The sequence below is a fragment of the Onychomys torridus genome, unplaced genomic scaffold (genome assembly GCF_903995425.1).
Source record: "Onychomys torridus unplaced genomic scaffold, mOncTor1.1, whole genome shotgun sequence".
Classification (NCBI taxonomy): domain Eukaryota; kingdom Metazoa; phylum Chordata; class Mammalia; order Rodentia; family Cricetidae; genus Onychomys; species Onychomys torridus.
This window is the reverse complement of record NW_023411339.1, coordinates 26380-52072: the sequence shown is the minus strand read 5'-3', so window position 1 is coordinate 52072 and position 25693 is coordinate 26380. Positions and strand designations below refer to the sequence as shown.

The 25693-nt window shown below is 35.7% G+C and overlaps 1 protein-coding gene across 1 annotated transcript; it reads right to left on the bottom strand.

The window, feature by feature from the left end:
* Window positions 1–1634: 1634 nt before the first annotated feature.
* On the bottom strand, window positions 1635–22571 carry LOC118575108 (vomeronasal type-2 receptor 116-like). Its single transcript, XM_036175783.1, has 6 exons — window positions 22372–22571; window positions 14469–14748; window positions 13295–14101; window positions 12363–12587; window positions 11853–11976; window positions 1635–2554 (listed from the first exon to the last, which is right to left on the bottom strand). The coding sequence occupies exons 1-6, from the start codon at window positions 22566–22568 to the stop codon at window positions 1635–1637; spliced, it is 2553 nt and encodes an 850-aa protein (XP_036031676.1). The 5' UTR covers window positions 22569–22571.
* Between the last annotated feature and the right edge of the window lie 3122 nt (window positions 22572–25693).

Sequence of the window (25693 nt, the reverse complement as noted above, 5' to 3'; positions counted from 1 at the left end):
TGTAAATGATATGTGGTCCCAGTCTATACTGTAGTACTAAGAACATCAGGTTTTTAAAGATGACAAAAAGCACCACCAGTTTTCAAGTTTTAATCAGCATTCCTTTGCCGTCTCTCTATGTCTATTTCTAGTTTCTGTTACCATTCAGGTAATAGGAACTCTCTATTTAGTTCACTTAGAAGATAATCTAGGCCCTCGGACATCTGATTTAGGAATTCCTATAAAGCCCAATAATAGGGCACAGGTTAATATTATTCCCATGGACACTTACATTGATTCCTGGGAACAATCAGCTTCAATTCATAGATGAATGATGAACAATTTCATAGAGAACATTTTTAATTTTATTTCTTTTTGAGAATGTCTTTAATCAATGTAACAGTATTATATCTACTCCTTGATTCTTCATACAACATTCCACTCATTGAAATAGACACTCCTCCCACATTTTTGGCTATTGATATTCATAACACAATAAGCTCAATTAGTGATGGTAACATGTGCATGATTTTAGGGCCATTTATTAGAATCCTAACAGAAAACACAGCCTCAAAAGAACTTTTCCTCTATGAGCACTATCAAGTGCCTGTAGTTCACTGGTGTGTTGGATTGGATTACTAAAGAAGATGTACCGAGTCTTTGCCGGTATTTTCCCATGTTTGTTCTTGTGGAGATTTTCTCAAGTAACCAGAAATACAATAGAAACATCTTGCTATAAAGATGGAATTTCCAGAACTATTTACCTTTGAGCTCTTAAATAGTTCTACCACCTATTCCAAGATGTTCCCTAAAACATGATGATGAGAGCATTTGGTTAGATGTCCCGTTTAGGTCAGAGCACTTAGTCTGTTCTTATCAGGAATTTAAACTATTAGGCATTACTTCTTTGACCTCTATTACATAAATAAGCCTTTATGACCAAGGTTGAGAGCAGCCTATGTCTCTAGATATAAGCATAAATATTTAAAAATATCATTTGATACAGTGATAACTAAGCAAACTACCAATATACTGTTATAATGTAAGCCCTTTTCCATTTCTAGCCATGTGATATTCAACAGCCTTACATATTAAGACATGAAATATCTTCCTATTGTTCAAGCATCAAATTAAATAAGAAAGCATTTAGCATTTTATATATATATATATAAATCTTATCATCATTATTTGTATTATCCCATGTTCTGGTGTTATACCCTTTCATAGAATATAATTTAATTATTTTTATAGCTTTCTTTACAGTCCTAGATTAATGTGAAGCATTTCATAATTAATTTTTTTGGTATATACACTCTTTATCCCAATATTTTTTGGAATGTAAAATTAACACACAATTTGTAGTGGAAAAATGCTATCAAATGAAATACTGTAAAATTTTCTATGCCAATACTCAGATACTACACAATTCAATAATAAACAATAACAAAAATCAGAATTACATAAGTAGAAATGGCTTATTATAATGTTTTATTTAATAGAATTTAAATCCAGATTTTATGTTCAAACTTTATTATGCAGTTTATTTTGTACATTTTTCCATAAGATCAAACATCTTACTTTGACATATTTGCTTAGCAGAAAGGATACTTGTGATAGTGTAGGCATGTCTTGTACAGGAAATAAATTTGTTATATTTAATGGAAATTTTCATTCTTAGAATGTGTTTTGGTGATCTTATGAAAAGAATTTATCTGTGGCTTGAACAAAATAATGTAGCACTTTGGGGCAAAGATGCACAAAAGTAGCCCTGCACTTGAGGCCAAGATACAGAATATCTCCACGGCTACTGTAGCCTTGCCCTTAGTGCTTTGGTAGACAGGAAGGAAGGTGATCCAGACACTGCAGAACACCAGCATGCTGAATGTCAGGAACTTGGCTTCATTGAATGTGTCAGGCAAATTTCTGGCTAAGAAAGCTACAGTAAAGCTTGCCAGGGAAAGGGAGCCCAAATATCCCAGGACACAGTGGAAGGCAATAACTGAACCTTTGTTGCAGACAATCAAAATATGGCCATGTTCAGAATGTACATCCTCCTCAACAAATGGAGGAGAAGTTCCCATCCAGATTCCACAGATAATCAGTTGGATCATAGTACACATGGGAATGATGAAGTTAGGTGCACCTGATGCCAGCAACCATCTCATTCTTCTATCTGGAACAGTGACTTTGAATGCGAGTACCACAGTAATTGTCTTAGCCAAGACAGAGGAGGCTGCCACGGTGAAGACAATTGCAAACACGGTCTGCTGCAAGATACAGGTGGCCCTATGGGGATGGCCAATATAGAGCAAGGGACAGAGAAAACAAAATATGAGGGAGATGAGGAGGACATAGCTGACAACTCGGTTATTGGCCTTAACTATGGGTGCATCTTGATGTTTCAAAAAGATAGCTAGCACAACAGCTGTAAGAGAAGAGAAACACAAAGCCAGGCCAGCCAGACATGTTCCCAAGGGATCTTCATAAGCCAGAAAGGTCACAACTTTTTTGAGGCAGTGAGTTCGTTTTGCATTGCTGTACTGATCATCTGGACACTTCACACAATCAACCGTGTCTAGTATAGGAAGGGAAACATTTTGAGTTTTAATTTTTCCCTAGTACTCATGAAATATGACACATTAATGCTTTAGGAAGACATAGCTAAATTTTATTTACATCTTGTGTTATATAAAAAAATAAATGTATTTCATGAATAGGATTTAATTCTATTTTCTATTGTCTTTCATCTTAAGGCAATGTTTTTTTTTGTATATTTATCTCACTTATTCATGAACTTTTAAAAAGCAATAATATACTTTTAAATAATGTTCAGATATCCACAGTAAACTATCTTGGGTTGAATCATTTATGAAAAAACACATTTGTTATTCATAGTTTTGTATACTATACAAAACAAGAACTGATAATGAGATAGTTCACCACATCTTATAATTCATCTATTGGCAACAAATTAGGACTCACATATAAATGACCTCATGGGGAACTTTGGAAATCAAATTATACCCAACCCATATCATAGAACCCATGTGTAGTACATTATGGTTACAGTATAATACCTAAAAATGTTTAAAATATTTATCCTTACACACATATTAGTAAAGTCCTCTCCACTCATCAAGGAAACTTATCATTGAGGCAGAGCCTACTAGAGAAAAATAACAGCCAATTAAAATGTAGACTAGTTTTCCCTGAGACAGAGCCTGCCAGCACCAGACTAGACTAAGTTGAGTATTTATCCACATACCTGAACACCCCAATCCTAGGCTTTGGGCCCAGGGGTACAACCCTATGCCCCAACACCCCCACCCTTGGAAGTTCCAGTTTCAGGCCAGTTTGCAGTCAGACCTCCTGCACACAGGACAGACTACCACCATGCCCCATCAGACCTTGTAACTAAAGCCTCACCTCCACCAAATCCCACCACCCTCCCAGACTGCAACTATTCCCTGACACAGAGCCTGCCTGCAAACAATTGGACTAAGAAGTCAGTTGGCAGGCAGACAACCTGTGGACAGGTCAGACTACCACCATCTACCACAGGCTAAGGCTGCAGCTATTCCCTGAGACAGAGCCCACTAGTACTAGTTAGACTAAGAGCTGTCTCTAAGACATAAAGTCCATCAGCATCGACTAGACCAAGAACTCCCACTGGATCAAGAGTATCAATCAGACCAAGAGAGGCTCCCTCAGACACAGACACCAAGTGGAGAAAGAGATGCCTAGATGCCACTGCAAAAATACAGTCAACAACATAAAAACCAATATGGCTCTATCAGAACCTACATCAGCAAGACCTCAATATCCCAACACAGAAGAAATAGAAGATATCTACCATAAAAATGAATTTAAGAACATATTAGAGATCTTAAAAGAGGAAGAGTAAAACAAAAAATGGATGGCAATCAGTACATTTCTTAAAAGCCAAGAGAAAGCAATTAAACAAGTGAGGGAAGCAGGTCAAGATGTCAAAGCTGAAATGGAGTCAATAAAGAAGACACAAACTGAGGTAATGCTGGAAGTGGAAAATCTAAGTAACCAAATAGGCACTAAGATGCATGTATAACCAACAGAATGCTATAGATGTAAGAGCAGATCTCTGGTGTTGAAGATATGGTAGAAGAAATAGATTCATCAGTCAAAGAAAACACTAAAACTAACAAAGTCATGACCCAAAATGTCCAGGAAATTTGGGACGCCATGAAAAGATCAAACCTAAAAATAATAGAAATAGAAGAAGGAGAAGAATACCAACTCAAAGGCTCAGAAAATATTCAACAAAATCATAGAAGAAAACTTTCCCAACCTAAAGAAGAAAATGCCTATAAAAATACAAAAAAGTTACAGAACACCAAATAGACTGGATCCCAAAAACGTCCCCTTGCCACATAATAATAAAACCACTAGACATAGAGAATAATGAAAAAAAAATATTAAGAGGTGCAAAGGAAAATGACCAAGTAACATATAAAGGCAGATCCATAAGAATAACACCTGTCTTCTCAATGGAGACTCTAAAAGCCAGAAGGTCCTTGACAGATGTTATGCAGATACTAAGAGGCCATGGATGCCAATCCACACTATTATACCCAGCAAAACTCTCAATCATCATAGATGGATTCAACAAAATATTCCATGATAAAAACAGATTTAAACAATACCCCCCACAAACTCAGTGCCACAGAAAGCACCCATAAGCACCCATAAAACACAGGCAATACATAGTCCCTTACAAACAAATACCAAAGAAGGGAAACATACAACACTACCACCAAAAAATAACAGAAATTAAGAATAACTGGCCATTAATATCCATCAATATCAATGGTCTCAATTCATCTATAAAAATACACAGGCTAACAGAATGGATACAAAAACAAGATCCATCCATTTGCTGCATATAAGAAACACACCTCAACTTCGAAGACAAACTCCTCCTCAGAAGAAAAGGCTGGGAAAAGACACTCCAATCAAATGGATTTAAGATGCAAGCTGGTATAGCTATGCTAATATCTAATAAAATAGACTTCAAACTAAAATCAATCAAAAGAGATCAGGAGAAACATTATATATTTATCACAGGGAAAATCCAATAAGATGAAGTCTCAATTCTGAATATTTATATCCCAATTACAAGGGCACCAACATTCTTCAAAGAAACATTTCTAAAGCTTAAATTGCACATCATACACGAGTAGTACGAAACTTTAACACCCCACTCTCACCAATGGACAGGTCTGTCAGACAGAAACTTAACAGATAAGTAAGGGAACTAATATACATTATGACTCAAATACACTTAATAGATATCTACAGAATATTTCACCCTAACACAAAAGAAAATACCTTCTTTTCAGCCCACCATGGAACCTTCTCTAAAATCGACCACATACTTGGCCACAAAGCAAATCTCAACAGATAACAAAAAATAAATAAAATAACCTCCTGTGTCTTATCAGACCACCATGTCTTAAAGTTAGACTTCAACAACAACAAAAATTACAGAAAGCCGGCAATCTCATGGATACTGAATAATGCTCATCTGAATCACCAATGGGTCAAGGAATAAATACAGAAAGAAATTAAAGATTTTCTAGAATTCAATGAAAATGAATTCACAACATACCTAAACTTATGGGACACCATGAAAGCAGTGCTAAAGGAAAATTAATAGCACCAAGTGCCCACATAAAGAAGTTGGAGAAATCTCACACTAATGACTAGCCGCACAACGGAAAGCTCTAGAACAAGAAGAAGCAAACTCACCCAAGAGAAACAGACACCAGGAAATAATCAAATTGAGGGCTGAAATAAATAAAATAGAAACAAAGAGAACAATACAAAGAATCAATGAAACAAACAGTTGGTTTTTGAGAAAATCCACAAGATTGATACCCACTTATCCAAATTAACCAAAGAGCAGAGAGCATCCAAATGAACAAAATCAGAAATGAAAGTGGGGACGTAACAACAATGAGGAAATAACAAAAATAATCAAGTCATACTTCAAAAACCTGTACTCCACAAACTTGAAAATCTAAAAGAAATGGATAATTTTCTGGATAGGTACCACATACCTAAGTTAAATAAAGCCTAGTTAAACTATTTAAATAGTCCAATAACCCCTAAGGAAATAGAAATGGTCATTAAATGACTCCCAACCAAGAAAAGCCCAGGACCAGATAGTTTCAGGACAGAATTCTACCAGATTTTCAAAGAGGAGCTAATATCAGTACTCTTCAAATTGTTCCACAACATAGAAACAGAAGGAACATTACCAAATTCTTTCTATGAGGCTACACTTACCCTGATACCCAAACCACACAAAGATGCAACAAAGAAGGAGTAATACAGATCAATCTTACTCATGAACATTGATGCAAAAATACTCTGTAAAATACGGGCTAACCGACTCCAGGAACACATAAAAAAATTATCCACCATGACCAAGTAGGCTTCATCCCAGTGATGCAAGGTTGGTTCAACATGTGAAAATCTGTGTAAGTAATACACCATATAAACAAACTGAAAGAATAAAACCCACATGATCAACTCATTGGATGCTGAAAAAGCCTTTGACAAAATCCAAAACCCCATTTATGATAAAGGTTCTAGAGACATTAGGAATAGAAGGAACATACCTAAATATAATAAAGGCAATATACAGCAAAGCTGACAGCCAACATAAAATTAAATAGAGAGAAACTCAAAACAATACCACTAAAAATAGGAACAAGACAAGGCTTTCCACTCACTACATATTTATTGAATATAGTACTCGAAGTTCTAGCTGGAGCAATAAGATAACAAAAGGAGATCAGGGGGATAAAATTTGGAAAAGAAGAAATCAAACTTTTCTTATATGCAGATGATATGATAGCATACATAAGAGACCTGAAAAATTCTACCAGAGAACTTCCTCAGCTGATAAACTCCTTCAGTAAGGTGGCAGGATACAAGATTAAATGAAAAAATCAGTAGCCCTCATATATATATATATATATATGTAAAAAGGGGGCTGAGAAAGAAATCCAAGAAACATCAGCAATTACAATAGCCACAATTGATATTAAATTCCTTGGAGTAATTCTAACTAAGTAAGTGAAGGACCTATATGACAAGAAATTTAAGTCTCTGAAGAAAGAAATTGAAGAAGATATCAGAAAATGAAAAGATCTCCCATGGTCATGGATAGGTAGAATCATAGTAAAAATCCAATATTACCAAAAAGCAATCTACAGATTCAATGCAATCCTCATCAAAATCCCAACATAATTCTACATAGACTTGGAATGAATAATACTTAACTTTATATGGAAAAAAATAGGATAGCTAAAAGAATCCAGTATAATAAAGCAACCTCTGGAGGCATCATGATCCCTGACCTCAGAATTTACTACAGAGCTTTAGTAATAAAAACTGCTTGCTACTGGCAAAAACAACAATATGTGGACCAATGGAGTTGAATTGAAGAGCCTGACATTAGTTCACACATGTATGGACACCTGATTTTTGACAAAGAAGACAAAACTGTCCAATAGAAAAAAGAAAGCAACTTCAACAAATCGTGCTGGCATAACTAGATATCAACATGTAGAACATCTGGTGCCATGCACAAAACTCAAGTCCAAGTGGACCAAAGACCTCAATATAAATCCAGTTTCACTGAACTTGATACAAGAGAAAGTAGGAATTAGTCTTGAATGCACTGGCACAGAAGGTCACTTCCTAAATATAGCACCAGTAGCATAGACAAAGAAAGCAACAATAAATAAATGGGACCTCCTGAAATTGAGAAGCTATTGTAGAGCATGTAGAACATGGTCAATAAGAACAAATGATACCCTACAGAATGGGAAAAGATCTTCACAAACCGCACATTTGACAGAGGGCTGATCTCCAAAATATATAGAGAACTCAAAAAGCTAGACATCAAAATACTGAACAATCCAATTAAAAATGTGCTACAGAGCTTAACAGAGAATTCTCAACAGAAGAATCTCAAATGGCTGAAAGGCATGTAAGGAATTGCTCAACATCCTTTGTCATCAGGGAAATGCAAAGCAAAACAACTTTGAGATACCATGTTACACCTGTCAGAATGCCTAAGACCAAAATCACTGAAGACAGCTTATACTGGAGAGGGTGTGGAGCAAGGGGAACACTCCTCCACTATTGGTGAGAATGCAAACTTGTACAGCCACTCTGGAAATCTATATGGTGGTTTCTCAGAAAATGGGGAATAAGTCTTCCTCAAGACACAGTTATACCATTCTTGGGCATATACCCAAGGAATGCTCAATCTTACCACAAGGAGACATGCTCAATGATGTTTATATCAGCATTATTTATAAAAGCAAGAACCTGGAAACAACCTAGATGCCCCTCAACTGAAGAATGGATAAAGAAAATATGGCACATGAACACAATGGTTTCTACTCAGCAGTGAAAATAATGATGTCAGGTAATTTGCAGTCAAGTGGATGGATATAGAAAATATCATCTTGAGTGAGGTAACCCAGACTCAGAAGGACAAACATAGTATGTACTCACTCATTAGTAGATACTAAATGGGAGGAAGTGATGGTCAGACTGCAACCCACTACTCCAGAGAGGCTAGCTAACAGGAAAGACCCTAAGAGGGACACATGGTTAATCCTGTGAAGGAGAAGTGGATGAGATCCACATGAGTGGACTGGGTGTGTGTGGGGTGGCAGAGGGCGAGGAGTGGGGCATGAGAACATAGGAAAATGGGAGGGTCAAGCTGGAACAGGGACAAAAGTGGGAGGGCAGGGAAGAAGATACCATGAGAGATGAGGACATCATGGGGACAGGAAGAGGCAGGGTGCGGGGGAGGCTCTTATGAATCAACAATGTCTGCTAGCAGTGGTCCAGAGGGAGCTTGGAGTGGTCTACTAGGATGACCAGCCTAGCAAATAACCTCGCTGTCATCATAGAGCCTTTGTCCAGAGACTGATGGAGGCAAATACAGAGATCCAAGTCCAGGCACCAGACTGAGCTCCAGGAATCCAATTGATGAGAGAGAGGAGAGATAATGCAAGCGAGGGATGTCGAGATCATGATAGGAGCACATACAGAGATGACCGGCCACACTAGTGGAAGCCCATGAACTGTGGACTGGTGGCTGTGGAGCCCCCATGGGACTGGACTAGGCCCTATGGACATGGAAGACAGTTATTTGGTTCAAACTGTTTGGGAGGCACCCAGGTAGGGGGATTGGGATCTGTCCCTGGTCTATGGGCAGGCTTGTGCAATATGGTACATGTGGTGTGATAACTTGCACAGCCTTGTTGCAGTGGGAAGGGGCTTGGTCCTGCCTAGGCTCAGTGTGCTGGACTCTGCTGCCTCCTCATGGGAAACCTCAATTTGGGGGATGTGGAAATGCGGGGTGGCTTGAGAAAAGAGGGCTGGGAGGGTCCGAGGAGGGATTAGGGGGTTCTGTGGATAGCATGTGGAGTGAGTAGAAAACTTCTTAATGACAAAAAATGAAAAAAAAATGTAGGCTTGTGCCACCAAGTACAATGGATACATCTACTATAATCCTCTGTCACTTAAGGCTCAGGGAAAATTGTAGAAGAGTGGGATGGAAAGATTGTAAGAGATCGGGGATCAGGGAAGTTGATGTGAGTCAGTATCTCCTAGAAATGTCACATGCTACAGTCCTAAAATCTCTCCAACATGATTGCTTAAATTAAGGTGAACATGTACAAAAACAATAGACATGCCAAAGTGGATGGTGAAAGATCATCAGGCCACAATTCTAGAAAGAGAGCTACCAGCATCTAAGGCATATTGAGAAGCAGAAGAAATTGTCTTTCCCAGAAAAATACTGACCAGCTGATTGTTTTTGGAAATCAAAAAGGTCTGCCCTGAAAATATATAAGTAATACTGCAAAGACTGAAGAGTTTGTATTTAGAAATATATCTACATACTCCTACACATAAAACAAATTCACATACCAACAATTAATGAGATAAGAGTCTATAGATTTTAAAGAGATTCTGGGGACTTTATTGGAGGTGTTTGAGGAAGGATAGGGAACAGAGAATGATATAATTGTATTTTAATATCAATAATAAAAATAAAAGAAACAGAAAAATATCCAGCATTGTCATGGAATTCAAAAACAACATGAACAAATTACCATCTAATTCTCTACATGTCCAAACATCCCATTTTTCTTTATGCCTCAATGTTTGAACATTAGTTTGGCACATTATCTGCAAATTTTATAAATTTCTATAAGATTTGACAATGCAATGCTCCCAAGGTTACAGTATTTATTGAGAAAATGCCAAAATCTAGATAATATTCTATATCTCAAGGGCATGATTTTGAAAGCTAGTACTGGATGATCCTGACAACTTGTGATTTATACCACAACATATTTCTTTTTCTTCCAATTGCATTGATACAACCTACCAAACAGAAAAATGATGATTCTGTTTCAGCACTGAGTCTAACTATCAAAAAGTTTCTGTGGGGTTGGGGATTTAGCTCAGTGGTAGAGCGCTTGCCTAGCAAGCACAAGGCCCTGGGGTTTGGTCCTCAGCTCTGGCAAAAAAAAAAAAAAGTTTCTGTTCTGCTTCAGTTTTTCAATCATCTCTGATGTGGCTAAGGAATGTTATCTAAACTGTTGATTAGGAGCATTATAATACTTTAATTTCTAATATTCTTTTAAAGCTAATTTTAAAATGTTCCATTTATTTCTTTGTATTGAAAATATATTCTTCTCCTGTACAATACACCCTTAACGTAGTTTCCCCTTCCTCAACTCCTCTCATGCTTTTCTAAGTAGGTGAAGGAGAATTTAAAAATTGAGTATAGTATCTTTGTGTTTCACCAACACAAAAGTCAATATTTGATCAGTTATTTTGGAGTGTGTGTCTGTGTGTGTATCACTTGAATTAAACAATTTTTATTTTCTTTTTATTTATTATTCTATTCAAGTAGTTTACTTTCTCACATTGTTCATTGGGTTTTAAATTCAAATATACTTATTATTTCAGTGTAATTTTTAAAAACCTGCACTATAATTTTTTTTACAATCCTCAAGTTTAACTCATATAGAATCATTTACAAGGTGGTCTGGCTCTAAGTGAAACTATCAGTTAAGTATTTAGCTATTTCTTATCAGTACTAATGTTATTCTACCTTTCTGTTACCTGATACACTACCAAAATCATGTTTTCAAAGTTTCTGTACCTCATATTGGATTAATTCCCCTCTTTGATTAAAAAGTCTCTTTGATTTACTTGTTATGAATATTATAATCAATTATTTATTTCAGAGTTCAATATGATGACATCCAAACTCATGTGACGTACAGTAAAACTGGAAATACAAGCTACCAATGATAATTTTTCTACATTTCTAAATTCTACATTTCTAGTTAGCATGATCTACATTTCACACAGTACAAAAAAAGAGTGTTTCTAAAATATGGTACAACATCACTGAACAGCTACTCCTCATTAGAAACACTGGCAAGGTGTGAACTAGGAACATATGTATGTGGAGTGTAAAAGTCTTAAAGAAAGTGGAAGGTAGATACAACTTATTACAAAATGCTGACTATTAGGATGAAGATGTGTTGCAACAGTAACCATTAGTGTTCAAAAGTAATGTGCAGGAGAAAATATTATGTTCATGAGTTCTCGAATAATGACACAAAAATGCAGTTTAAAAGACAGAGTATATTATTGCAAATAGCAGTGCTACTTATGCTTTCACCTTCATAGTAAGATTCATCTATTCTGTTTTCCCAAAGAACTGTTTGAGAACTATGTAAATATGAAAGAAAATAAGACATCTGTTGATATAATTTCCTTACTTGTCACGTTTGAAATTTTATTTTCTGGACATGGATTGCAATCAAAACAACAGACAGCCTTCCCTTCCTGAGGGGATTTTCTGTGTCCAGGACTGCAGGGCCGACTGCATATGGAGGGTGGAGTCTGAGGAAAATCAGATACATTTTAGACACAAGGAGTTTAATGTAAGTTGCAAAAGCTGCAGTGATTCACAACAAGGAGCTACTAAAAATTGTCTTCTTAAACATAGGTGTTATAAAGTTAAAATCCATTGTTTTTTATGACAAATATTATGAATGTATGGTGATTTATGTATTGTGAAACACACAAGAGAGGAGAGAGGTAAAGAGACAGAGAGAGACACACACACACATACACACACATACAAACACACACACAGAGAAATAATTTAGAGGGATGACATGAGCCAATAATCTAATAAATGTCAAAACCTATTAGCCCAATAATGAAGCATGCTATTTTAGAGTATTTGTGCTACATGTAAATTATTTGAGTTAAGAATAAATTACCTGTCTAAAACCAGTGGCCCACTCAATCATTTCATCAGATATGTACAATTGTGGATCATTTGGAGAATGTCCAGAAAACTTCCCTATTTTCACTTTAAGTCCAAAGTGTTTAAAATCTGTGACATAGAAAATGTCATACTCTGTATCCTGTTTTGCCTCCTGGTTCACATTCACTAGGTCTCCAGCAGGATTTACAAATTGTATGTTCTTCAGAAAAGAGAATATCTAAAACACAGTTGTCATTTTAGTCTTAACTATGCCTACAAAGTGCAAGAGAAAGTATAAAATATATAATGTCTATAATTTTCATTAGCCTCACCTAAAATACAACTTTATTAGAAGTACTCAATAGTAAATAAAATAAATTACCTACAAACATAAAGTTTCACTACACTTTAAAGTTAAAATTTTCTCACTGGTGTTGATAATCTAATGTGCGCACCCTAAATTATATGTTCATAGATCAGAGATGCATTTTCTATTTCTTCCTGGAAATATGGTTATTTGATCATAACCTATGGAACTGTGTGTCATAATAGTTCAAAAATTAGCAGTACTACTAGTATTAACTGGAGTCGATTTATTCCAATGAAGAGCAACTTTTTGATTATACAACAAAATTCATTTTCTTGTCATTTGAGAAATTCATGAAAAATATTTTTCTTCCAAATTTTAAAACATAAGATTAATGTTTGTGTTTGAAATACTCTGGACAAAATTTCTTCACTTAGAATGCAAAATGCAGAATTGTGTGCCTGTATCAGTTGTATCATAATTTAAGATACTAACATAATCTTCAGCACATGCAGTGAAAGAGTCCAGAAATATATGCATCTGGAAGAAAAGTTTAATTGGCCTAATTTAGAAAACTGTGGTTCCCTTCAAGAAAGGCATCTCTATGACATACAGGCTATGCAATACAAGAATGATACCTGCCAGGAGTCAAATTCCAGTCCTTTTCCAGCATTCTCTGACCATAGGTATACTTTTTTAAGAAGCATTTTATGGAGTGAGTGGGCCACAGCATACACTGCATTGTATAAGTTATAACTTGAGTCACTCATGGACACTCCAAACTGGTGCCTAAACAACCACTTTAATACATTTATGGTAGAACAATTTTTCAGTTTCGTACAATTAGATGATGACCAAGAACAATTAAAATAAATCCACCATAGTCTAATAAATGAAATTTCATTACTGTAATTTGCAGGGTGCACTTTCTGCATAAATTGTTTAAAACCAGATATCTCAGAATTCTGATGTGAATAAATGAGAGTCCCATGGGGGGAGTTAAGCAAGAAATCTCCTTTAATTGTGATTCTATCAAATTGTGACATACTGACCCAGATTCTGTTAAATGTTACAGATTTCTGTAGTATAAAGTTCAATTGTATGTTAGAGTCTTTGTCTCCATAAACAATCACAACTTTTGCTGAAGACAACATGATCTGGTTAAAGTACTTTTCAAACATTTTAACGAATGATACATCCCCATGGAAGATAATACTCACAAACGCTAAACAGACAATGTTTCTTTGCATCTCCTCTCTCAATTCAGAAAGAAATTGAATTCCATGGTCATCATCTGAAATGATCACTCCTACCCAGTTCCATTTAAAGTGAACCAGTAGGGACACCATGGCTAGTGGTAGAGATGTGTCCTTGGGAGATATCTGGTAGAGATGAGGAAATTGTTCATGGACATTCAGGAGAGGTTGAAAATAACCATAGTATAGCTAGAGGACATAGAACATAAGCAGAAATGAAGAAGATACAATGAATAATATTTGGTCTAAGACCTACATGTACTAAGCAAATGCTGGGGGTGTTAGAAAATGTGAGGTCTTATCCTCATTACTAAAATCCCATTACATGTGATTGTCCAAAACTACAAATACACTAAATTTTCTGGTTAAATGTTTCATACTTCTACTGCCTTTTTGTGACAAAGTTGTTTTGTTTTCTTCTGAAATTATCTGAGCATTTATTTTTGATAGAACTGAATAGATATTAACCCAGTCTCTGCCCTTTAACCTTTTTGGTACTCAAAATGTCAACTTGAAGGAGACAGTATTTCATTAAAATTATCCCACCTCAACTCACCTCTGGAGTTCTAGACATGTACTGGAGTGATCCAAAATTTGCAGAAACTCCCCATGTTGGTCCTGTAAGTACAATTAAATATTTTCTCTGATTTTTGCAGTAGTAGTTAGGAAAGTTTTCACTTTTTTTTGGCGATAAACCATATTTGGTCTTCTCCTGCCTCAGGATACATTTGATGTTAGCTCTCAGAGAAATGTTTAGTAAAATATGAGGGTTCCTATTGATTTCTTCCATGGCGAAATAAAGAGAGAAAATCAAGTGGACATTCTTTGGTGTCATCCTGAAAGCAGAACATACTATTCATGAGAGATTAGATTCCAACATGACAATTTTAAATCACAATCAATGTGAGAATAGTACTGAATTCTTGTCATGTTTTGTCTCATTAGTAGTTCAGCTAAGTGCTATTTCTTTGATGTGTTATGATTTGAGACCTGTGGGAGAATTATAAGATTCTCAAAGGATTTTTTTTTTGAGGGGTATGGATTTCATACCAATGAAATTGATTCTTATACTTTGAAGTTTCTTAAAGTTCCATCCTGTATTCTGTAACTGTCATAAAATGTATGTATGCCATTCTGGTACTAGAAAAGATTGTACTGTCTACCATTAAATCTGCTCATGCCATCATCTTGTACTTCTAACATTTAACATTTATGGAAAATAAATGGTTATTATATGCTGTCTGGAATACTATACTTTTATACATAAGAAGCACTGGACAAAGATATGTATTTGTTAAGGATATGAAGACTAGGTAGCCAAAATTGCCTGTGCCAAGAGCTCTAAGAAGGCTGAGGGATTCATAGGTAATGTAAATAGCATAATATTTTTACACCTTCTTCTTTTTCTTCTTCTTCACATACTTTATTAATTATATTTTTACTTGAGGATGTGCAATATTTAGAGATGGAATATTAGTATACCTGCTTCCAGTGAGGAATGGATTACCTTCTCTTTATGTGGACCCTTAGGCCATACTGATGCATTTCACCCTGTATACTCAGCTTGGTATTACAGAACAGGTCCTGTGTAGAGTTGTTTTAGACTTGTCCTGATACGTCCTGTGTAATAGACTTACTTTAGCTTCTATCTTTCATTCAAGATATTTTGAGAAATGCAAATGTTTTAATGTATTTCATATAGAGTTTGATCTTATTTAACAATAACATCTCATTTCAGTGTGTTCGTTGTTTATGAATAATTTAGATACTGCCACATGCTGAGAGATGCTTGTAGCAATGGTTTTACTAGACACCCAAGAATATGCAGCAGATGGCAATTGATAGTTCAGGTGTCATCTCACCAGATAAATTATATTATCTGATGGCAGGACATATTCAGACACAGATTAAAGGGTCACAGACTCTGGAAACTGTTGTTTGTGTCTGTAATTTCACTTGTGCATTTAACAGCTACTTGCAAACAGAAATTTAGTTCTCTCCAACAGAGTGTCCCTGGGGACACAAACCATCCCTTAGGGCTGGCCAAAATGGCAGTATATGGCCCAAACAATATAAACTCAATGGTATCTGTGAGGCTTCATTGTATAATAATTCATTTTTCAGGACTTTAAAATTATTTATCCTTAAGGTCCTTTGGATTTGTTTTATGTCTCCCAGTTTTATGTTTTTATGGGATTCCTGTGTCTAAGAATGTGTGTCTCTTATTATCTATATGTATATCTCATTCTTTTTATTTCTTCTATTTGTCTAATTGTTTTACCTATTCTGATATGTTTGTTTTTGTTTTATCTTATTTCCTAAATATTATTTAGAAGAATCTTTGTTTTCTATCAAGACAAAGAAAGGTATGGGTTAAGATAGGAGGGGAGGTGCAGAGGATCTCAGAGGAGTTGGGGGAGTGAAAAGTATAATCAGAATAAAATGTATGAAAAATAAATTGTCAATGAATATGAAGGGGATATAAGTTTGATCTGTGCTGTAATATATATATATATATATATATATATATATATATAACTGTGAAAATATTTTATTAGATGAAAAACATAAAAGAGCAAAAAGTAGATTATCTCATTCATATGAAAAGCCCAACTGAAACTTTATGAGACAGTATGTAGATTCAAGAATAGGTAGGAATTAGGGGATAAAATGATGACAGCTAAACAGTACAGTATTCATGTTTCCTAATGAAATGTTCTATATATTTTGAACATGCCTGTGGTGAAGATTCACACATCTGACTATGTTTCATTCATTCTATTAAACAAGTAGACCATAAAATATATTTTCATAGAAACAAAAAACATGCCTAAAACAAATTAGCTGTTTTAGATTTGTGCTATTACCCCTTTGGAAACATAGTTCAATTTAAATTTACAATTTTATTATTTAATAATTTTATATTGAGAGTTTTATATATAAAATCTTCAATGTTTACTGCATTACATTTCAAAAAGTATCCACTGCTACATTGTGCCATCATCAATGATGCTACATTGTCTCATGTGCTTGGGAAGCCTCTACTTATCAGTTGTTCTTTTAATTTTTAACCTGTAGAAAACCTGGAGTTTACCAGAGGTTTATCTCTGGGACACAACACATTATCTATGAAAGTGAAGTGGTATTGTGAACTTTATAACTTAAATATTCTATTGAGTCACAAGCCTCTTATCATTCTTTAAAAAATCACTATATATAGAATGGAGAAAGAAACTTATTCCAATGTTTTTCCCACATAGATGACTAGAGACTAAAACCATATCGCCAATTGATAGATAACTAAAAGACGAAGGCCAGTTTTTAATTTTTGTTTAAGATTATTGCACTTTGATGGCTAGTTTATTTATTTTGTTATTTTTTTTAAGCCGAGGATCAAACCTAGTACCTTGTGCTTGTTAGGCAAGTACTCTACCACTGAGCTAAATAGGAAATGTAAATCAAAACGATTCTGAGATACCACCTTACACCTGTCATAATGGCTAAGATCAAAAACACAGAAGACAGCTTATGCTGGAGAGAAAAATGTGGAGCAAGGGGAACTCTCCTCCACTGCTGGTGGGAATGCAAGCTTGTACAGCCACTTTGGAAATCAATATGGTGATTCCTTAGAAAATTGGGAATCCATCTCCCCCAAGATCCAGCTATACCACTCTTGGGCATATACCTAAGGAATGCTCAATCATACCACAAGGGCATTTGCTCAGCTATGTTCATATCAGCATTATTTTAATAGTGAGAACCTGGAAACAAACTAGATGCCCTTAAACTGAAGAATAGATAAAGAAAATATGGTACATACACACAATGGAGTACTACTCAGCAGAGGAAAACAATGACATCATGATGTTTGCAGGCAAATGGATGGATCTAGAAAAAATCATCCTGAGTGGGGTAACCCAGACTCAGAAAGACAAACATGGTATGTACTCACTCATAGTAGTATACTAGATGTAAAACAAAGATGACTAGACTGCTATTCACAGCTCTAGGGAGGCTACCTAAAAAACAGGACGCTAAGAAAGACACAGGGATCGCCCAATGACAGATAAATGGTTGGGATCTACATGAACAACCTGGATGAGAGGGGTGTAATGAAGGGCAAGGTCTGAGGGAAAGAGAGCTTAGGGGAGCAGTAGTCCCAGCTGGGTCAAGAACAGAAAGGGAGAACAAGGAATAACAGACCATGATAAATGAAGACCACATGAGAACAGGAAGAAGCAAAGTGCTAGAGAGGTCCCCAGAAATCCACCAATGATACATCCACTGTAGACTACTGACAATGGTAGAGAGAAAGCCTGATGTGACCTAGTCTGGTGATCAGATGGCCAAACATCCTAACTGTTGTTCTGGAACTCTCATCCAATAACTGAAGGAAGTGGATGCAGAGACCCTTGGCCCCAAGTGGAGCTCCAGGACTCCAAATGTTGAGAAAGAGGAGGGACAGTAAAAGTGTGAATTGTTGAGACCAAGATTGGAAAAAGCACAGGGACAAATAGCCAAACTCATGGAAACATATGAATTATGAACCAAAAGCTGTGGAGCCCACAACTGGATCAGACCCTCTAGATAAGTGAGACAATTGAATAGCTTGAACTGTTTGGGAGGCACCCAGGCAGTGGGACCCGGACCTGCTCTTAGTGCATGAGCTGGCTGTTTGGACCCTGGGGCTTTATGCGGGGACACTTTGCTCAGCCTATAAGGACCTGGACCTACCTGCACTGTATCTACCAGGCTGAGTCTTGGCCCTGGAGGAGATGGGAATGGAGGGAAGGAGCTGGGGAGAAGGTGGGGTAATTGGCAGGAAGTGAGAGGACAGGGGAACCCATGGCTGATGTGTAAAATTAAAAAAACTATCTAAAATTGGATGGTACAAATTAAACCTGTGGTGGGCTAAAAAAATGAGACATAGTAGGGTGGTTGGAGAAAGAGGCATGGCTCTGAGGAAGTTGTTGCTAGGGGCCAAATATGATCATAATGCATTCCATGCAGTCCTCAACTGAGTAATACAATTTTAGATAGGTAACACAGTTGGTGTAGCTATGTGAGAAAAGAAGTGAATCCTTCCTGCATTGTTCAGGTAGGCTCACTGTTTTGGAGATTTGAATCATTCTGAATGGAGATTGGTTGATTGCTTTTGTTCCCTCTCATCACTATACATCCATATTGGAAATATGTATGACTAAAACAGTTACAACATGGTTTGGGCAAATAGTAGAAAATTATGGGCAAAATTGTGATCCCAACTCCAGTGGAGGGTACACATACCAATAACTTAGTTTCCTGCTATATAAAACAATGCTGACCTGAAGATCAATGATATATAGTACAACCATTTGTATATCCCTCATAGTTAGTCTCCAACAACATTGGAAATATACAGAATATATACATATAATAACCTTACTTTTCTTTCTTATGTCAGTAAATTTCAAAGTAATGAAGAATAATGGAGGCCACAAGAAGAATCCTTTACTCAGTAACAGAAATTCTGATTATGAATGTCAACATAGGAATTGGAGTATTTGAAATTTTGTTTGTTAAATGACACATCTAAGTGCTCATTCTAATAAGTTTTGTAAAATGACCAGGAACTGCAAAAACAAACAGTCCTTGTGAAAAATTACATCTGACGGTAGCTATAAAGATCCATAGAATTTATCCAATTAATGGAACATACCATTTATTTTTTTAAGTTAAAATGAATACATATACAATAAATTTATATTAAATACTCTAACTTGCCACAAATTAAGTTCTTGATGTTCTACAAAGCATATGAAAACAAATGACTGGACTATCGCTTTTCTTCTATGTTCGCTGTGATGGCATAGTACATTAGTAGTAATAGTCTGACAAAATATGTATGGAATTGCATTGTCCATTAAAATCCATGTGCAGGATTCCTTAACCATGCTATACCCATATAACTAAACAATAATCTTAAAGATTTTACTAATAGGTACATACACAGAAGTCTCTTTTTAATATCAATTTATATTTACACAGAAGAGTCTTATTTGAGACGGTGAATATGTGTTTAGTTTTTCTGTATCTCATTCATCCTGGCCATGTTTTAGAATTTCATATTTTATTCACAATGATCTAAATTATATATTTATTTATTTAGATAATAAACCATGTAGGTCCATGAATAATAACATCTTTTACTTCTATAAATTCATTTGCTTTACAAATGTGCTATCTCCTTTCTAATCATGTTAGAACCATGCAAATATTGCTTAGAAAATCATATTGAATAGTCATAAAAGAAAAAAAGCTGTTTAATCATAATACAGGAAGAGAAACATACAGTAATCTGGAAACATATTTGCTATATAATAAATAAGACTTAATAGCTATTTAGATACTAAATATCTAGTCTGTAATGAGCATACAAGTATATGAAGAAAATTCAGGATATGGTCAGGACCATTGTTTTATAAATGAGGCATTTATGCCTCCATGAGAAAGTTTCTATACTAATCAATTACTTTGAATTAATAAAAATCCAGACAAAGGAATCTAGGAAGAAAACATTTGCCTTGACATTTTCTTTGTTACTCATAAGTTAGGAGAAATCAAAACATTTCTCTGGACCTCACTCAACTTGTATCATGGAAATATGTAAGCACAGATATAGAATGATTCTGCAAATTCAAGTGCCAGAATTTCAGACATAAAATTCTCCATCATCTTAAAACAGGAAGTCCCATCACTGAGGCATATTAATTCATTAGCTGGTGAAATTTGAGTGAGTGAAATGAATTACAAACATCTTCTCCTAGACTTTCAAGGCACATCCTGCATGGAGACAATCATAGGCTTATGGAAGACATGATATATGTATTGGTGAACTTGTTTTTTGTTCAAATTCTACTTAAGTTGCACTCATTTGTATCTGATCATTTGGATATCTGGGTCATCTTCTTTATGATCCATATTACCATGAATATCATTTAAATAACTACTATATGACTACTTTCTCATTGCTCAACATTCTCCTTGAAACCCAAGGATACTTTTTGATAAACAGATGAATGATCAACAGAGAGAATATTGTTTTACTTCATCTATCATTTTTAAATTCTTCTGAGATTTTTATATTTTGTAATACACTCACAAACTTTCTACTATGTATGGAATTTCATACTAGTATATGCTATCAATAACTGAATATAACTTTTATCTAAAATTGAAAACTGCAATGATTCTCAAACATAATACAATGCCACACCTGGAAATGTGGCTTTCCCCAAATTTAGAATGTTATTTTTGATAATTTCCCTATCAAACTACAAGAGACATTATAACAATTTCCCCAACTGAATCTCAGCCAGTAACCTCATTGAAGAAAAATTATGGTCAAAAATATAAATCAATTATTGTGTAGTGTACTCATTCTCAAAATAAAAAAAATATTTTATATAATTAGAGAAAGAGGAGAATGAGATTTAAATGTGGAATAAGATTAATAAAAGAATGCATATGTAGAAAAATGTAATATGACAATTTGTAATCTATAAATGGGCTTCATCTTGGAGAAATTTGGATGAATTTATTGCCTTAGTACTTCTCTCTCAACTGTTAGCAGGTACCACAGACAACACCTTTTATTCTAGCTCTTTCAAAGAAAAATAGTAAATCATTGCTTGTAGGGGCACCCTCTATTCCAGCAAATGGACAAATTGACTATTGGGGCACTCTTAATGGATGATTCATGTGGTTCTAAACTAGAACTTTGAAAAAAGTTATGACGTTGTTTATTCAACAAAAATGTGGGCAAGCATATATAACTGAATGTTAAGGGAAAGGTGGCATAATACTATCACAGAGAACATATATTGTTTTTTTCACACCTGATTTCAGCTGCAGGAGTTAAAGAACACAACCATTGTAAAATTATGACAAATAGATTACTTGAACAATATGTTTGTACCTTTTTAATATATTTAACTAAAGGTCAGCACAAATAAACCAAGTTCCACTGTGTAGGAATTGGGCATTTTGTGCTGATGAAACCACCCCACCAAAAAAAAAAAAAAATACAAACAGTAGCAGGAAAAAGAAAGACCATTTTATTGTAACCTCTATGAAATAAACTAAAAGCAGGGTTTAATACTATGTTTGTGAAGGACATCACATGACACCAGTTGGGTATTTCATATTAAAGGATTGTCTCTAAAAGCAAAGTTGACAGCATAGACCATTCAGCTTCCAGTCTAGAATCTGTGACTTGAGAAATAAAAAATGTTAACCCTTAAACCACAAGAAACAGGACAATAACCTTCAGTAAACATGAAATAAATTTGTCAAATGTCCTAAAAGGGGGAGGATGAGATAGAAGGAAAACATACAGCTTAATGGTCTACCTCTCAGCAGCCCTAGAATGTATCATAAACCATGATAAACAAAAATTAATAAGTGAAAGGGGCACTTACAGCTTATGTAGATTCCCACTGAAATAATCATTTTTCATGTCTCCATGCTCTGTATAAATGAAAAAGGAGCAATCAATGTCTTTATCTCCTTCTGGATTTTCCTTGTCTTTCACTCTGAAAAAGCACACGGAGTCAGTCAAACTGCAGAGAAGTAAGGCAGGCTTCAGGAACAGGAAGACAAAGATCAAAGACAACATCTTTGTAATGTAGCTGAGATGAGAGCCTGAGCAAAGTGCAGCATGAAGAATCATGGAGAAACCTGTGTATCAGTTATGCATGAGCGTAATTGTGTCTCTTTTTATTATTAAAGTTACTGTGAAGGAATTAAGTACTTTTCAAAAATCTCAGTAATTTTCTTTTGAGTACACTGTTTGTCTCTATGGGTTTCATAATCACTCTCTGGCCTGTGGCTCTGCATATGAGTTCCTAAGTCCAGGGGATAACCAAAAGATAATAATTTTATTCATGATAATTCTTCTGCTCCATATCCCTTATGATTAGATATATGTAATTGGACATGAAGTTCACAGACACAATTCCTCTTAGGCGAATTTCCTAACAAGCTCTGATTATAATTAGTAGTAGTTGACTTAGATTACATCAGATATTCCAAATGAATTTTGTATCAAAAATAGTTTTCCATAGACAGAGCTTATTACAGACATACAGGAATTATGACCTACAGTGTTCACAATAAGAAGTAGTATCATTACTCTCTGTTTGTATGAGTATATTCTTTGCCTGCTTCAATGCTGTTTTGTCTGTCTGTCTGAGAAGCTTCTGGGTGGCAAAGACAATGACAATCAGACAATGCATTAACCTTCAGGATGAGAAAGAAGAAACTCAAATGGCTGAGAAATTCTTAAAGAAAAGTTCAAAATCACTAGCAGTCATATAATTACAAATCCAGTCTACACTGAGATTTCATTTTACACCTGTCAAATGGCAAGGATCCACAACACAAGTGAAAGTAGAGCAATCAAGAATGTGATATAAGAACACTCGTCCATTGTTAGTAGGAGTGCAAAATCACAGTCACTATGAAAAAAGTGTGGCAGTTTGTCTAGAAGATGGCAATCAGTCTACCTCAAGATCTTGCTAAACTATGCTTGTGAATATATCCAAAGGATGTTTATCCTACCAGTGAGACACTTGCTAATTTATGTTCCTTATTACTCCATTAGTAATAGTCAGAATTTAAAAACCAACATAGATTCTCCTAAACAGAAGAGTAGATAAAGAAAATGTAGAACATTTCTACAATGGAGTATTACTTAGCTGAAAAAAAATAGTGATATCAAAGCTTAGGGGAGCAGGAGATCCCAGCTGGATCAAGAACAGAAAGGGAGAACAAGGAATAACAGACCATGATAAATGAAGAACACATAAGAACAGGAATAGGCAGAGTGATGGAGAGGTCCCCAGAAACCCACAATAATATATCCTCTGTAGACTGATGGCAATGGTCAAGAGAAAGCCTGATCTAACATAGTCTGGTGATGAGATGGCCAAACACCCTAACAGTCATATTGGAACTCTCATCCAATAACTGATGGAAGTGGATGCAGAGATCCTCAGCCAGGCCCCAGGTGGAGCTCCAGGTGTCCAAATGTCAAGAAAGAGGAGGGTCTGCATGAGTGTGAATTGTTGAATACAAGATTGCAAAAAGCACAGGGACAAATAGCCAAATGAATGGAAGCATATGAATTATTAAACCAAAGGCTGTGGAGCCTCCATCTGGATCAGGCCCTCTGGATAAGTGAGACAATTGAATAGCTTGATCTGTTTGGGAGGCACCCAGTCTGTGGGACCAGGACCTGTCCTTAGTGCATGAGCTGGCTGTTTGGAACCTTGGGCTAACACAGGGACACTTTGCTCAGTCTGGAAGGAGGGGACAGGACCTGCCTGTACTGAATCCACCAGGTTTAAATGAATCCCCAGTGGTGTCTTGGTCCTGTAGGACATGGGAATGGAGGGGAGGGGCTGGGGGGAAGGTAGGGGTGGGAGCAGGAAGGGGGAGGACAGGGGAACCCATGCTTGATGTATAAAATTAAAACATATAATAATTAAGATAAAAAAGAAAAAATAGTGATATCATGAAATTTGCAGGAAAATGGGTGGAATGAAAAAAAAATACCAATGAGATATACTATAATCAGAGAGATAAATATTGAATATATTTGATTATATGTGGATATTAACTGTAAAGTCATTGATAAAAATGCTACAATTGATGGAACCACAGAGATTATGTTTAGCATGAGGGACTGAAGGGAACAGTTGGATCTCATTAGGATGGTGATATTGAATAGACAGTTAGGGATGTCTAAGGATGGAGAGTTGGAATGGGAGGATCAAGTGGGGAAAGGAAGGGTAGAAGAGGTTATGGGAGAGATTAAAGGGTCATTTGAATGTTAGTATAGGACGCTATTACAATTTAAACTTCTACAAATATATATGTACATAAAGGTATTTTAAAGAAATTATCAATATTATAGTACACAGAGTATAGAATAAATTCTAAACATCTTAGTAAAGAAGAAAACAGAGCCAAATACAGAGTTAAATACCCAAAGAGATCAGAGAGTCACAACTACCTTATCTTACCATATCACCGCTGTAGCTTCTCCAGAGAGAGAGTTTCTTCCTGCCGGACTTGTGTTTTTATTACCTTTCTATTCTGCCTCCTCATTGGCTATAAAGCTAATCACATGACTTCCTCATCACTGCCTGTTTATACAGATCTCCAGGTCTCTATGGTTGGTAATGGGATTAAAGAATCTCACCACACTTGGCTGTGTCCTTGACCATACAGAGACTCTGCTTGCCATGTGAGTGGATTAAAGGCATGGACTACCACCACCTGACTGCTATTCCTGGCTCACTATGACCTCTGATCTCCAGGAAAACTTTACTTATTAACATACAAATAAAATCACATTTTAGCACAAATAAAATATCTCCATAAGTGATCCCAACTGCTCATCTTTTTTCACCAAATGAACATTTTTAGTACCCAGATGGTGTATCATCTAATTGAGTTTTTAGTCAAAAGTGACTCACAAGGATCCAGAAAAAAGCCAGGATATTGCTAAGAGTAAAGATTTCTCTCCACACACTGACATCAAAGTTCCATTGCCGAAGAGGGTACATACAGAACTCATTGAAGATGGAGACATCAAGGCAGTTCCTACATAGAGACTTTTCTCCCATGTTTCACTGTACTTGATATAGGAACTACTCTGTAAGTTCACAAAAGTGAAAAGTAAACACTTGGCCAAACCAACTTCATACACACAATACTGTACTGCCTGAGAGATAT

Coding starts and splice junctions, on each gene's coding strand:
- LOC118575108 (XM_036175783.1), bottom strand. CDS start 22,568: ATGTTGTCTTTGATCTTTGTCTTCCTGTTCCTGAAGCCTGCCTTACTT. Junction 14,749..22,371: donor AGTGGGAATCTACATAAGCT/GTAAGTGCCCCT, acceptor TTCTGCTTTCAG/GATGACACCAAAGAATGTCC. Junction 11,977..12,362: donor GGGCCACTGGTTTTAGACAG/GTAATTTATTCT, acceptor GATTTTCCTCAG/ACTCCACCCTCCATATGCAG.